The sequence below is a fragment of the Schistocerca gregaria genome, unplaced genomic scaffold (assembly GCF_023897955.1).
Source record: "Schistocerca gregaria isolate iqSchGreg1 unplaced genomic scaffold, iqSchGreg1.2 ptg000994l, whole genome shotgun sequence".
In the NCBI taxonomy this organism is placed as follows: domain Eukaryota; kingdom Metazoa; phylum Arthropoda; class Insecta; order Orthoptera; family Acrididae; genus Schistocerca; species Schistocerca gregaria.
Window position 1 is genome coordinate 62,455 of NW_026062344.1, and position 13,426 is coordinate 75,880.

At 53.4% G+C, this 13,426-nt stretch overlaps 5 protein-coding genes across 6 annotated transcripts; 3 read left to right on the plus strand and 2 right to left on the minus strand.

Annotated features, from left to right (window-relative positions):
* The first annotated feature begins 91 nt into the window (after nucleotides 1–91).
* On the plus strand, nucleotides 92–2,532 carry LOC126326512 (myosin light chain kinase A-like). 2 transcript variants are annotated; one of them, XM_049995653.1, is made up of 6 exons: nucleotides 92–214; nucleotides 421–459; nucleotides 597–657; nucleotides 984–1,031; nucleotides 1,095–1,439; nucleotides 1,615–2,532. In XM_049995653.1, exons 1-6 carry the CDS (start codon nucleotides 181–183, stop codon nucleotides 2,447–2,449), a joined length of 1,362 nt encoding a protein of 453 aa, XP_049851610.1. In that variant the 5' UTR covers nucleotides 92–180; the 3' UTR covers nucleotides 2,450–2,532. The 2 variants fall into 2 exon arrangements, with proteins under 2 accessions (XP_049851610.1, XP_049851609.1); XM_049995652.1 differs by having other exon boundaries at nucleotides 98–459; nucleotides 1,615–2,516.
* LOC126326594 (exportin-T-like) lies at nucleotides 2,498–5,699 on the minus strand. Its single transcript, XM_049995761.1, has 2 exons — nucleotides 3,806–5,699; nucleotides 2,498–3,648 (listed from the first exon to the last, which is right to left on the minus strand). Exons 1-2 carry the CDS (start codon nucleotides 5,697–5,699, stop codon nucleotides 2,738–2,740), a joined length of 2,805 nt encoding a protein of 934 aa, XP_049851718.1. The 3' UTR covers nucleotides 2,498–2,737.
* A 2,021-nt stretch (nucleotides 5,700–7,720) lies between these two features.
* Nucleotides 7,721–9,898, plus strand: LOC126326513 (crt homolog 1-like). Its single transcript, XM_049995654.1, has 3 exons — nucleotides 7,721–8,050; nucleotides 8,157–8,238; nucleotides 8,915–9,898. The coding sequence occupies exons 1-3, from the start codon at nucleotides 7,728–7,730 to the stop codon at nucleotides 9,668–9,670; spliced, it is 1,161 nt and encodes a 386-aa protein (XP_049851611.1). The 5' UTR covers nucleotides 7,721–7,727; the 3' UTR covers nucleotides 9,671–9,898.
* Nucleotides 9,899–9,959: 61 nt separating this feature from the next.
* LOC126326515 (uncharacterized) lies at nucleotides 9,960–10,898 on the plus strand. The gene is made up of 2 exons (XM_049995657.1): nucleotides 9,960–10,282; nucleotides 10,373–10,898. Exons 1-2 carry the CDS (start codon nucleotides 9,973–9,975, stop codon nucleotides 10,657–10,659), a joined length of 597 nt encoding a protein of 198 aa, XP_049851614.1. The 5' UTR covers nucleotides 9,960–9,972; the 3' UTR covers nucleotides 10,660–10,898.
* On the minus strand, nucleotides 10,726–12,112 carry LOC126326514 (RNA-binding protein NOB1-like). The gene is made up of 3 exons (XM_049995656.1): nucleotides 12,063–12,112; nucleotides 10,994–11,991; nucleotides 10,726–10,923 (listed from the first exon to the last, which is right to left on the minus strand). Exons 1-3 carry the CDS (start codon nucleotides 12,077–12,079, stop codon nucleotides 10,907–10,909), a joined length of 1,032 nt encoding a protein of 343 aa, XP_049851613.1. The 5' UTR covers nucleotides 12,080–12,112; the 3' UTR covers nucleotides 10,726–10,906.
* Nucleotides 12,113–13,426: the final 1,314 nt, after the last annotated feature.

The window sequence follows — 13,426 nt, forward strand, 5'->3', positions numbered from 1 at the left end:
TTACTCTACCTCGAGCCGCCCCAAAAAAACCAGCTCGCCAAGGCGTGCCAATCTCTCAATTCTAGAAATTAAAAAAATTTTAACTTTTTCAAACCAGTTTGCTTGCAGACTCTTTAAACCACCAGGCTCTCTCTACTAATCACTTCATTGTAGTCGAATCACACTACATGCGTCCACGATATGTCTGAATCTGACGGTATCCTATATGTTAATGGTGCGCGCCTTTACTCAGTAGAGAATTCTACCAAGTGCACCTGCCGCACGTTCCCAGATGCCTCTCGAATGCAGTCTGTGGACCCTCTCTCATCTACCCTCTTTATATTCGAATGTTTTTCATCTCCCAGCTCTTCGGCATGTGCTCACGCCCATTAACTAATTTTTCTAACGTCTCCCCTACCTTAACCTCTCGCTGCTGTCCAGTAATCGAAGGACGAAACCTGTCCGCCATGGACAGAGGATGTACGTCCCTCGCTTCTGGCTGACCATGCTCATGGTCGACATACCCCGCATATGAGTCCTTTTCATTTTTTTCTCGCTATCTATATACATGTGTACTGTCCCCATGAAAAATCTGACGTACTCTCGGTTTCTCTAAGGTACTTCTGATCCATATTGCGTTTTAAAGAGCACGTTCAATAAGCAGGTTTTTAAGACAAGGTACGCGAGAGGAGTTGTGGCCACACAAAAGCTGCGAGCGTTGGCGGTCGCCTCCTCTTTTTTTTGTCGAGACGTTCTCAACCTCGGCGAAAAGGTTGTCGAAACAGTACCGCACAGAATCTTCGGAAACCTGCGCTCTTTTTTGGGATGTGTACCGGGGTTCACACTATTTTCCTCGTCAACATTCGTTCACATACAAGGTCTATGCACATTCTTGCATGCGTGATCTGGCGGAAACCGTTTGTGCGCACGGGCGACCGTGCCGCGCGTTTTGTTTTTGTCCGCGTCCGGTTCGGCATCTGAGACTTGTTCTGCTTCCCGTTTAGTGTCGTAAAAAAGAATTTGTCTCCAGTTTGGAACCAGCAATTCAAGTTGTACGTCTTTTTTTCGCGATTTTTGTCGTGGGTACGTTATTCTTACGCCCTTGCTTCTCTCAGTTACACGACGCAGCTGTCCGGACACATATCCATTCGCGTCTGGGACTATGACCGATGGACTCTAGATGAGTTCTTGGGTGAGGTCGCCATTTCGATGAACATGCTTAAAACTGGAGATCGCATAGATGAATGGTTTACGTTGAGCAACGAGCCTAAGAAAACTAAGAACAAGAACCCAAATAAGCCCCCTGGAGAGCTTCATCTGGTGATGCATTATCCTATAAAGAAGGCCCAGGTTGCGGAAAAACCGCTCTCTCCGAGCGTGATACCAGAAGCAGTGCCGGAGACCAAAAATGGCAACATAGACGTTCATTCTGTCTACACATTTAGCAGAGAATTAGGAAAGTACGTGCATTTTGATGGGAGCTGGATGTACTGTGTTGCATCCCTCGGAACGTGTCAGAGAGCCCGCAGAACACTGTATTGGGGTGTCTATAGATGCTTCTTTGCATCCTACTGCTGCTGTACTTGGACGGGGGTAAGTGACATGCATGCTGACTTTTCATTTCTCGTTCCTTAGGGGTGGCTTTTCTGTGGTATACGAGGGCATTCACAATAAGACTAAGGAAAAAGTGGCGATTAAGGTGATTCCCAAGACGGCGTCTGAGCAGGACTTGAATTTGCTGCGTCGGGAGATCGACATTATGACCAAGCTGCATCACAGGAACATCATCGAATTGATTGACGTATATGATAGCCCGGAAAACATCTACTTGATATTGGAACTCGTGACTGGAGGCGAGTTGTTCGACCAAATTATCAATCGGGGGTCTTATAGCGAGTGCGATGCTGCCAACATCGTCAAACAGATTCTAGATGCGGTTCAGTATATGCATTCCAATGGGATTGCTCACCGCGATCTCAAGCCAGAGAACCTGTTGGTCACGGGACAAAACAACGAAATAATCAAGGTCACCGATTTTGGGTTGAGCAAGGATTTTGGAGAATCTGTCTTATCGACTTCTTGCGGGACTCCGGACTACGTGGCTCCGGAGGTCTTGAGAGGCGCTCCGTACGATAACAGTGTGGATATCTGGAGCATCGGTATCATCACCTATATTCTCCTTTGCGGATATCCGCCATTCTACGGTAACAACGACCAAGAAATTTTTGGAAAGATTCTGTTCGTTGAGTATGACTTTCCTCCTGAGAGCTGGGACACTGTCTCGGAAGACGCCAAGGATTTTATCCGTAGTATATTAGTCTTGAATTCTTGGAAGAGGCTCACGGCCCAAGAGGCGCTCAACCACCCGTGGCTAGTCGGAAACGCATCTTCAAGTGCATTGTCTACCTTCAAGAAAGACGCGTTCGAGGCCTACAAGACGAAGCGCAGCAAACAACGCCGAAAGCAATAGCGATGAAGAAGAACTGGAAGTCAAGCTTTTAAAAAATAAGAAAATACATATGAACAAATCCTCAATCAGGACTTTTTGACATATTTTTATTTTGCCTTGGACGGGGCGTGTCTCGGACTGCGCTTCGCGGGGTGGAGACGTGCGGCGCCCCTCCGCCGCGTTCACGCGGTGCGGAAGTAGCCTCAAAAAGTCGGAGGTGGGGGGTTTTCGTTCTGTTTGTGGGCGCGAGAGGGAGACGCGGGGGGCCGCCCCTTGTGGTGCTTTTTTTTTAACGGCGGGTGGGGGAGCTCACAGCGACCGGTAGTAGGTGAGGAACTTCAACTTGAATGATTTGAATTGGTTGACCGTCGTTGTCGCTCTGAGAGCGTGGATGTATTGAGTGGCGTCGGTCTCGGTGCAGTTCGGGACCAGGGCGAGGAGCCAGTGTTGTACCAGTTTTTCGAATTCTTGTTGAAAAGTGACATAAAAGTGCTTTTCTAGGGTCGATATTTCGTACAGCACTTCGTTGGTCTTGGCGTCCTGAAGGTGAAACAGTGGGTTCACGACCATTTGGAGACTCATTGGAAAGACGTGCTGGATTAGATAGAAAGCCAGTTGGGAGGCGCAGTCTGGGTTTTGGTAGCAGTTTGTTAGAAAGTTGGGTGGAAACGACAGACCGGCGAAGTTGTTTGATTTTGTTTCTCCCAGCCATTGAGAGGCTAGGGCGTTGCATACTTGGAAGGCGTATTTTTGAATGACGGGGTCGTTCGTGGCGCGACACCCGGCGGACAGCGTGTTGAACAAGTCGGACAGCTGGGTTTTGTTGGAAGCGAAGACGTCTGCGAGGCCGGCCTCGATGACTTTCAGCAGGAACAAGTAGTACTGGCGCTTGAAGTCGTTTAGGTCGAGTTCTTCGTCGCTTTTGGGGGTTACTTGGGATTCAGCGTCGGCGATCAGCGAGACGACGGTGCAAAACAGGTAGGGGAATTGGGCTTCGACTAACGGCCGCATGTTTTGGTCGTACATGGCGAGTAGTTTAGTTAGAAAGTGAAGGTACTTTGCGACGCTCTCGCACATGGAGATGAGAGAGTTTCCGCTGGTGGCGACGGGCTTTTCTAGGAACTTGTAGTAGGAGCGACACAGTAAAGGGAGGAGTCGCTCGCAGGGGATGCAGACGGATATTCGATGGAAGTAAAAGAGGGCTGCGGAGCGTATGATGTCTGCGGTGTGTCGAGGGTTAGAAAACGTGGTCAGTGAGGTGCGTGGGGGGGGAGTCCCAGGGGTCGGTGGGATGCGGGGATGGGGGTGCCCGAGGTGAGAGTGGTGGGTTTGGAGTGAGCGAATGGCTCGAGACGGAGAGGTTAAAAAGGGGCGTACCGAAATTTCCCATGGATTCTAGGCATTCGAGAACGTAGTTGGAAACTCTTTCGAAGCAGGGAGGTGGTTCGAAGAAGGGTTCGTATTGGGCTTCGTCCGCCTTGTTTGGGCCGGGACTGTCCGTTTCGGTCCCGGTTGTGGGTCTCGGGGTGGTTGGATCGTTCGTTTGGTCGTTGTTGGAGGGGGCCGATTTGTTTTTCCTCCTGCCTTTCTTCCTGAGGTGGTGGGCATTGCTGGTGGTGAATCCTTTCAAGAAAGTGCCGAACGCTCGAATTAGGTGGTCGAGGTGGGCTTTGTAGAAGGCGTTGGAATCGCTGTCTTCCAGGTAGAGGTTTTTTTTTAGGACGTGGACGATTTGCTCTTCGATTGGGTCCATGAGCAGGCCGACTAGTTGGAGGATTTGGATTGTGTCTTGTCCCTTGGCGTGAGTTTGGTTCCAGAGGATGCCCATGAGGATGCCCAAGACTTCGAGGAGTTCGAGTTGCTCGTCGAAGGTGAGTACTTGGTAGGAGTGCTGCTGCAGAGTGAGCTTGTCCTTGAGGGACACGACGACGTCGACGACGTAGGGTTGAAGGGGGTACCTGAGGGTTTTCGAGAAGTGGGCGAATTCCTTGCAGTGGACGGAGCGACAGGAGGGGTCGCGGTGCAGGATGCCGTATTCGCCCGTCCAGAGGACGAGCAGGGGGGGGAGGAGGTCTGGGGCGTCGTCCAGCAGCTTGGAGTACTTAGAGACGCACAGGAAGAATTGCGTTGTGAGAGCGAAGAAGGGTGGAGGGTCGCTGCTTAGGAATCGGCAGCTGTGGTGGACGAAGAGTCTGATGGCGTCGAGGAGGAAGGTCGACTGAGTTTGGTCGAGGGTGCCGTTGGTGAGGAGGCAGAGGGCGTAGAGGATGAGTTCTAGTTCGAATGGGTCGTCGATTTGAGGCAGGCGGGTTAGCTGAGTGCCGATATAGGAAAAGACGAGAGAAGAGTTGAGTTGGACGAGGTGTTTGAAGAGGGCGGCGAATTCCTTTCTGAAGGATTCGAATTCGTGTTTGGAGTCGTTGAACTGGTAGGAGGGGTCGTATTTCATTTGTTGGAAGGATACGTGGATTAGAATTTGAACGCGCTCGATGGACGCGCTAGATTCGGAGGCCTTTTCTCTTTTGAGGAACTTGACGTAGTAGAGGGCGAATTCGAGGACGGACCTGCTGACCTCTTTGTCGCTACTACTGAGGTAGGTGGGCATGCTGTTGAGACAGAGGGAGAACATATCGGAGGCGATTTTGCCATACTTGGAGGACGGGTCGAAGGCATCTTGGCCGGTGAGTGAGCGATAGATGCCGAGCACTTCCAGGCCGGTGATGTTGACCATTTTGGCGATGTGTTCGACGACGTCCGGGTCGGTGGACTCGATGGAGAATATGTATGGCAGGTTGAGCACGTACATGATTTCGAGCTTGGAGCAGGGGTCGCGGGCCATGCCTTTGGCGAGGAGCTCGCGGTAGCAGTTGAGGACCTTGGTCTGATAGACGGGGACGCGGCTGAGGTTGAGGAGGAGGGGGAGAAACCGGTCGTTGGCGATGAGTTGGATGTCGATCCAGGAGATGTAGGAGGTGATGACGGTTAGAGTTTCGATGGTGACGTCGGCGCGTTTGTCGTGGAATATGGACAGGAGTTGGAACCAGGTGTCGGCGAAGGATTTGACGACGCCGTTAGAGCGCATGAGGTCCTTGATGGTGCCGTAGAGCTGGACGTCGGAGAGGGCGCGCTGAAGTTGTCGGTCGGTCATTTCTTCGTTGATAGTCGAGAGCAGAGTCAGCCATATGTGAATGCCGCAGATGGTCACGTCGGGGGAGGCGGCGGGTTCGGGGGCGGAGGAGTCGGAGAGGAAGCCCAGGAAGATGGAGGCCATGTCGTCGAAGAATAGAGGCCATTGCTCAACGTAGTCGCATTTGAAGACGAAGAACAGCACGGAGGTGATTTTGTTGGATATGATTTCTGCGGGGAAGAGTTAAGGGCGCAAAAAAAAAAAAAAAAAGCGCAAGAAGTCTAAATATTGAAAAGGATACGAGAAAATTGAGAGTTACAAACGAACGTGGCCAACGAGCAAAGGGCCTGTCGGACCTCGTCTTTTTCTTCTTTGAGAAAATTCGAGTACCTGTGAGGAGCGGTGGCGCGGGTGGTGGAGGTGCCGAGGGGCGAATAGGTGAGTGAGACGGGGCGGTCTAGCGGAGAGAGACGGGTGTGTTCCTGTTTTTAGGACGTACTGCCGAGCCAGGGTGTCTTCTATGATGAGCAGGCAGGAAAACGAGGTTTGCAAGTTCGAAGCGGACGTGTAGAAGCAGTCAAAAAATGTCCGCCACCCTTTGGGAGTCTGTGCGACGAGCGACAGGTATTCGAGGGACTTTTCCCTCAACGAAGTAGGCGTTCTTTCGTCGTGGGCTTGGGAGAGCGCAGCGCGGATGTCATCCAGCTGAGCGTCCATCGCCGAGCCGAGAGGGGGCGTGAGTCGCTAGAAAGAGGAATGTATAAGTACGGGAAGCGATGGTTGGCAAGTTGGCGGGGATGGTGAAGGCCGAGGTGAATTGCTATGAGCAGAAATCGGGGCCATAGAAGAAGAGGTGTCTTTCAAAAAAAAAAAAAGGTTTGCGTTTTTGATCAAAAAGAGAGTTAAGCGGGGTTCGAAGAGGCGATTTTGCAAGTTGGACAGGGATCCGAGCGTTTTTTCGCTAGTTCGAGAGGAGAAGTGACCGCGCGCGTCGAGGGGGTCTCCCGTATGCGACAGGGATGTGAAAGAAAAGTTCGGTGGCCGGGTGACAAGGGCGAGCTTTTGTGCGTACGAGAGAAGGACTGGTGGAGAGCAAAAAGAAGAAGCTGGCAAGCGCAGAGAGCGCCGAACGCAAAAAAAAAAAAAAAAACGCAGATTTTTGGGCGGTACGCTGAGCGCGAGGTCCATTGGTCCCGTCGGCTCCGTCTGGTGCCGTCACCGCCAGGCATTGCAGAATCGACGGGTCCCCGCTCGGTGCGGGGACGGCCGATGGACGAGAGTCGACGGACGGGGCGGGGAGACCGAAAAGGGGCCGGAGCGCGAGTCCTCTCCGCTGGAATTGAAACGCTGGGCTTCAAAGGCAGCGGCGCCGCTTGCAGGGCGGACTTTGAATGGCTTGACGCGTGCAGCAGCGCACGCACAGTCCGCGGGTGACCGTTTTGCCGAGGTTCGGCGACAGAAGTGGTCCGGCTGGCGATTGAAAATGAGGTGAACTTTTTTTTTGGAAGCGTTTTCAGATCTTGCCTGCGTACGACGTGGGACGCGTCTCATTTGCCAATTGCCACGCACTTGAGCGCGCGTTTTCCCGAGGCCGCACGGAATGCTCTGAACCCATCTGGAGGGTTTGCAGGCTTCGCGGAGACCGCATTTTTCGAGGCAGAGGGAAAGAGAATGGCTTCGAGAAGCGCCTACCGAGACCGCCTTCGAGCTTCCAGCAACGCGTCTATGACATCACTAAGAGAGACGCGTTCTTGTCCGAAGTCGACTGCACCGTCGGCCATCGCGAATGGCGACCCAAAAGAAAAAATTGGCACCTTCGTTCGAAAACGTCTTCTGCAGCCAGAGCCCTCTCTTCCCGGACTCAAACCATTTCTGTCACCGAGAGCGAGAGCCTGCAAAGTCCCACCCGGGATGTCTGTCTGCGCCACTTGCACCGTCGCGAAATTCTACATGCGCATTTCTCCTCCGATCCCTCCGGTCGTACCCACGCCTCCTTTCTGTAGCAAGACTCCGCCCCAGACGCCCTGAGATGTCCGGACTTGTTCGTGGTCCGGAGAACCCGCGATCCACTTCTCCTCCGGCACGCACATCCGCCATTCTCTTGTGCACAGATGAAGACAAAAAAAAAAAAAAAACGTATTTTGTTACACTTCCGCGTTACTTCTTTTTTCTATGGACGAGAAGACATCCCCTCTGCTCGAACAGACCGCTCTCTTGCCCAAATCCCCGCGCGGATTCGCTGGAATCCGAAAAAAATGGAGGGTCTGGAAAAAAGGGCTATCATGCAAGATGATTGCATTGATGGTCTTTCTTGTACTTGCTGCAACAGCCAATCGCGTCTCTTTCAAAGTTATGACAAACTCCACAGTCTTTAGGATAGACGAAAATGGAACACCAATCTCCTATTACAGTACTTTTATCACTCAATTTACCACCATGGCATTTATTCCGATTGGTTGGGCCGTCGTCTTGTATCTGAGCCTGTATACAAACTAGTAGGTTTTTTTTTTTCTAGAATTGGGGCCAAGTTGCTGGTTCCTGCAAAGCGTTTGTCTAACTGCCTCTCTCGTGCCGGCGCCGGCGCGCTCGGCCCCCAATAAGCATCACTCCACAAATGCGGAAATTTCCCATCTGGAAGTACATGGTCATGGGGCTGCTTGATGCCCTGTCCGGAATTCTAATGGTGCGCCTTGGACTTCTTTCAAATTCTCTTCTTCGCCGGTGAAACACTTGCACAAACCGTTTCTCGTGTGCTCCCTCCTTTTCTCGGTGCGCCCAATGTCAGCGCTGAGTAGAGCGCACATAGAGGGGGGAGAAGACGTGGCCCGACTCGATGTCGCTGGTCGCGAAATGCCTCTCCTCTCTCCTCCTTCTACGCAGACAGACGCCGGCAGAGAGAGCGCACGAGACACGGCTTCCTCGCGCTCGCCGCTCTAAAGGGCACGGTCGTACAGGGATTGTGCACGTTTGCACGGGGCGAAGTGCTTGCATACTGTGTGTGCGTGTGTATGTTGCTGCGGGCACGATCGAACACAGATTGTGCACGCATGTAGTGTAGCGAAGTGCTTGTGTATTGCACGTGTAGCGTTGTATTGCGCGTGCACGTGTAGCGAAGTTGTGTTGCGCGTGCGCGCGTAGCGAAGTTGTGTTGCGCGTGCGCGTGTTGACGAAGTGCTCATGTATTGTGCGTGCGCGTGCAAGTTGCTGCGGGCACGACCGCACAGGGACTGTGCACGTGTGTACTGGGCGAAGTGCTTGTGTATTGCGTGTGTGCGTGCATGTTGCCGCGACCTGGTCTTGTGCATACACAAAAATAAGAACTGACAGAATGCATCTCTCCATGCCTGGAACCGTTTTAGGTATGCGGCGGCGCCGGAACGCCTGGTCCGCTTCAACTAATGCTGATTCAAGGCGCGATCCCGCTTACGATGTTGTTCAGCTTTTTCATGACTATTCCTGTCATTTCGACGTACATCGGCACGCGTCTTGAGCTGAGGTACAGGTGGACGCACGTTTTCGGAGCAGTGTTGATTTTCGGGACGGTGGTGGGCTCGATACTCCCTATTGTTCTGAAAGGCGGCGGTCAGGGAATCAATCCCAGTTACACGGTGATGTTCATCGTGAGTGTCATCCCCCTCGCCCTGTCGTCCGTCTACAAGGAACTCGCATTCAAGGACATTAATCTAGACATTTACCTCGTCAGCGCGTGGGTCTCCACATTTCAGCTCCTCCTAGGGTTCCTCACTCTCCCCCTGTCTGTTCTGTCCGAGTCAGACCCCCTGTCTGCCCTCAAGCGAATCCCCTCCGACCTCTATAATGGCACTCTGTGCTTCTTCGGGTACAACACTCTCGGACCGAAATTCGTAAATAACTTGTGCGCCGAGAGGCTGGTCTGGCTCCACGTCCTGGCCTACATTTTCTTCAATATCCTGTATAACATCGCGATCTTGCTGCTCATCAAGTATGGCTCCGCCTCTCTGTCTCAGCTCGCCTCCACAATTACGCTTCCCTTGACCAACATCTGTTTCACGCTGAAATTCGTCATGAACGAGTTCCCCCCCCCTGCCCCCCGCTTCTATCCCACCCAACCTCCCGAAAGACGTAGATTACAATAACTACACCAACTCGTTCAGCGCCATAGATATCGCGCTGTTCGTCCTCATTCTTATCGGGCTCTGCATATATCGCCTCTACCCCGAGAACCCTCCGCCTAAAGCAATTCCCCCCACCGACATAGACGTAGCCCCCGAGCCTAATTTCTAAAAAAGACGTCCCGCGCGGACCTCGTATCGGTTACCAATCCCTGCTTTTTTTTTTTCTCCCTTTCGCGTGACCCCACTTGTCAAAAAAAAAAAAAAAACGCGGTTTTTGCGCAACCAAAAGTACTAAATTCTATTACCACCTCTTTTTCAAAAGCATGGAACTGCATTCCGCCGGCGGTGCTCGCACCAATCTCTGCGAACCTCCCCGCATCGTCACCCACTCTTTCCAAGATTCGAACCTCGACGCAATGGTCAAAACGCTGCTCGAGAACTGGCACCCCTTCGCCCCCTCGACATCTTCAGCCCTCCTCAACTGCAAAAAAGAACGCCAACAAGACGGTCAGCTGGCCTCGAATATCACAACGCGCGCGCTGACTCTCGATCGCGTCGCCGCCATTAGGCAAAGGAGCACCAACCTCTTCGTCTGTTATCCCAGAAGCCACAGAAAAGCCAACTTCATAGAAGGTGCGCCTTTCATATCTATATATATACCACACACACACACACACACACACATATTCAGAACTCTGACCCCTTCACCGTTGGCAACACAAGTGGTCACGCCTCCCGACCGCCTCTTCCTGAGCGTTCATCCGAGAAAGTCCAAGTCCAATCGTCGACGTCAAATGAAGAACGCCGTCGTGCTTCTCGCCTCCTCGAAAAGTCTCTGCCGTTGCCTGCCAAAGTTCACGCCTGAATCTGTCAGGGCGGTCTCGTCCCTCTTTCACTCGTTACAAATTCAGGCAGACCTCCCCCTGCCGCCCGCCGCCCGGATCGAAACGCTTCAACAGTCCCCTATGGAAGAAGCCCGTGCATTCTCGGCGAGCAACTGGACCCCCTAGCCGCGAGTCTCCGAGCGGCCGAGAAGAACGCGTCGTGGTGTTCTGTGAGAAAAAAAAAAAATTCACTTTTTCGTCGTTACCTTTTTTTTCCTGAAGGTGCCTTCGGCGAGCGATTGGACTTCCCCGACTGCGCCCTCGGGGAAGGAAAGACGCACCTGCGCGGCGTCGGTTTCGCGGAGGGCGACCCGGCTCGCGCGGCGCTATGTAAAAAAAAAAAGAAAATAGAGAAATACATTTTTCCTCGCCGCTACCTCTTTTTTTTGCCTGTTGTTTTGCGAGGTGAGAAAAACGAGCTTTTCTATGTGGAAACAGAACCGCGGGTGCGCGCACGTACCGACTCGCCTTTTGGCCACGTTTGGATTCCTTTTCCCGTATCCGACCACCACCTTCTGACTTGGGTTGGACTGGACCGAAAACGCGTCGTCGATGGTCCGGCGCTGGGACGAGTTTCCCACCCAGCGGGGGAGCTGGCACTCCGAGAGAATCAGGTTCTTGGCGTGCTTTCCGGACTTCGGCTTCGGAATGGGGTATCGAGTGCCGCGAACTGATATCTTGTTGTCGAGCATTAGATTGACTCCCCCGTCTTGATTCACGTAGAACTGGACTCTTCTCAAGGTGTTGTTTCCGCAGCTCGGACAGAACAGCTTGCGCATGTCCCGACAAATCCGAGAGCACGCAAAGCAGTGTAGGGTCCACTGTCTCAGCGAGTGAATCTGAGCGCCATCCAACGTCGTGAAATGCATGCCCATCTGCAAAATGACGTTCTGCATGGCGTAGTCCAGGGTCAGGCACGAAACCAATACGCCGTCCGATCGCGCGGACTCAGCGACCCAGCTGCACTCAGACTTTTTCGTGTCCTTGATCCACCCTTCCTCTCCGTCCGCGTCGAACTCGCCGAATCCCGGAAGACTTTCCAAGCCCTGCTTGCGCGAGCTCTCCGCCCTTTCCTCCATTGACAGCGGCCTCTCTCTCAGGTGACTCGCCGATCCGTCGTGCGTCTCACTCTCCAACATGTACGTCAGCGCTAGCACCTTCAAGTCGGCCTTGCTCAGCACCGGAAAGTCCCCCGTCAGCCTGCTGAACCTCACCACCGCCGCGTAGGCCTCCGCGCTCGGCTCTCTGACCCTGAGCCCCCCCGGCAAGCCGTCCAACCACCCCCTAGACTCCTCGTCTCGAACCTCGCTCAGCACCTCCGCGACCGTGTAAAAGCGACGCCCCAGACTCGCCACGCTCTGGCGCTTCAGAAACGCGCCCGCATCCAGCACCAAATGATCCACGGCGAACGAAACGGCGCCCACCCCATCGTCGCCTTCCTTCCGTTGCGCCTCCTCGCTCCGCAAAAAAAAAAACACGCCTCAGTCTCTCGCCCACCTCTCCGCGCGCACAACACCTCCGCCGCGTACCTTTCAACCGCGCACATCTTCTCTCATCCAACTACTCTCAAAGCGCAACTGGCCAAAAAAAAAACGCGAGCCCCAAAAAAAAACCAAACAAACGCCCCTCCACACACACCCCCCCCCGTGTGTGCACCTGCCCCCACCCCCCCTTCGCCGGGCCACAAAGGCGGAGCGGAGGTCGTCCCCGCGAGCTCAAAACTACCCTGAAATTTTTTTTTTTATTTAACTCGAAAACCCAACGAAACTCTCACTTTTCAAACCCCGCGACTCCACCCCGCATGGCAATCAACTCCAAAGACTCTCAACCACCGCCTAAGCGCGACGGCCCAAGGATAAGCCTTCGGCAATTCGACATCACCATGCAGAGACTCCTCGAAACTCTAGAAAACGGCAGCCCCCAATGCACCCACCACGTCATGGTCTGTACACACACACATACAACTCCCCCCCTTTTTCTCCGCGCCCCCGTTACAACGCCTCCCCCCATTCTAACCCCATAGCAAAAGAAACTGCTCCTCGAAAAATTCCAAGAAAACTTCTCCGAAACTCTCTGCTGGTGGAAGCCTCCCAGCCAACAGAGCGCCGACGCCATCAAAAGCGGCAAGGCCACTTGGAGGGGCAAAACCTACTCCGTCGACAAAAACCAACAAACCTTCGTCCTCCAACTCAGCGAAATCATGGTACGCCCCCCCCCCTTCTAACCCCGCCTCTCCCAACCGCCCCTCCTCTCTCTAATCGCAAGCCCCCGCAGCAACTCGACCAACTCCAAACCTACTGCCAACTGCAAAACTACATCCGCACCGAAGTCAGGGGACAGCACTTCTTCTACGACTCCACCACCATGGACAACCTCTTCGTCTTCTACTTCAAGGAACGCCTGGCCTCCCTCAGGTGCCTCAGCAGCATCCTTCGCAACGTCAACGACCCCAACTACCTCTACTACGACGAAATCGAAAAAACTGTCAACTTCCTCATACAAAAAAACCTGCCAAACCTCATCGCCAGCCAGTACGTCGCCGTCACCAAGGCCACCGTCCCCCCCAACTTCTCCAGACTCTACGCCGAGAGGTGGGCCACTCAGTACGTCCTCGAACAGGTCGCGCTGCTCGAAATCATCTTCCTCATCTACTACTCAAAGGTGCGCTGCGACGCCGCGCAGCTGCGCACACTCATCAACCTCTTCCAAGACCAGGGATTCGGCACCAAGCAGGCCAACTACTCCCTCCTCAACCCCTCTAGCAGGGTCTCGATCAAGCGGATCGGCTACATGTGCGTGCTCATTCTAATCGAGGCCATGCACCTCGAAGCCGTCGTCGACACACACGCCTCCGTCCCCCACGAACTCCTCGACATTAACTCCGAATTCACCC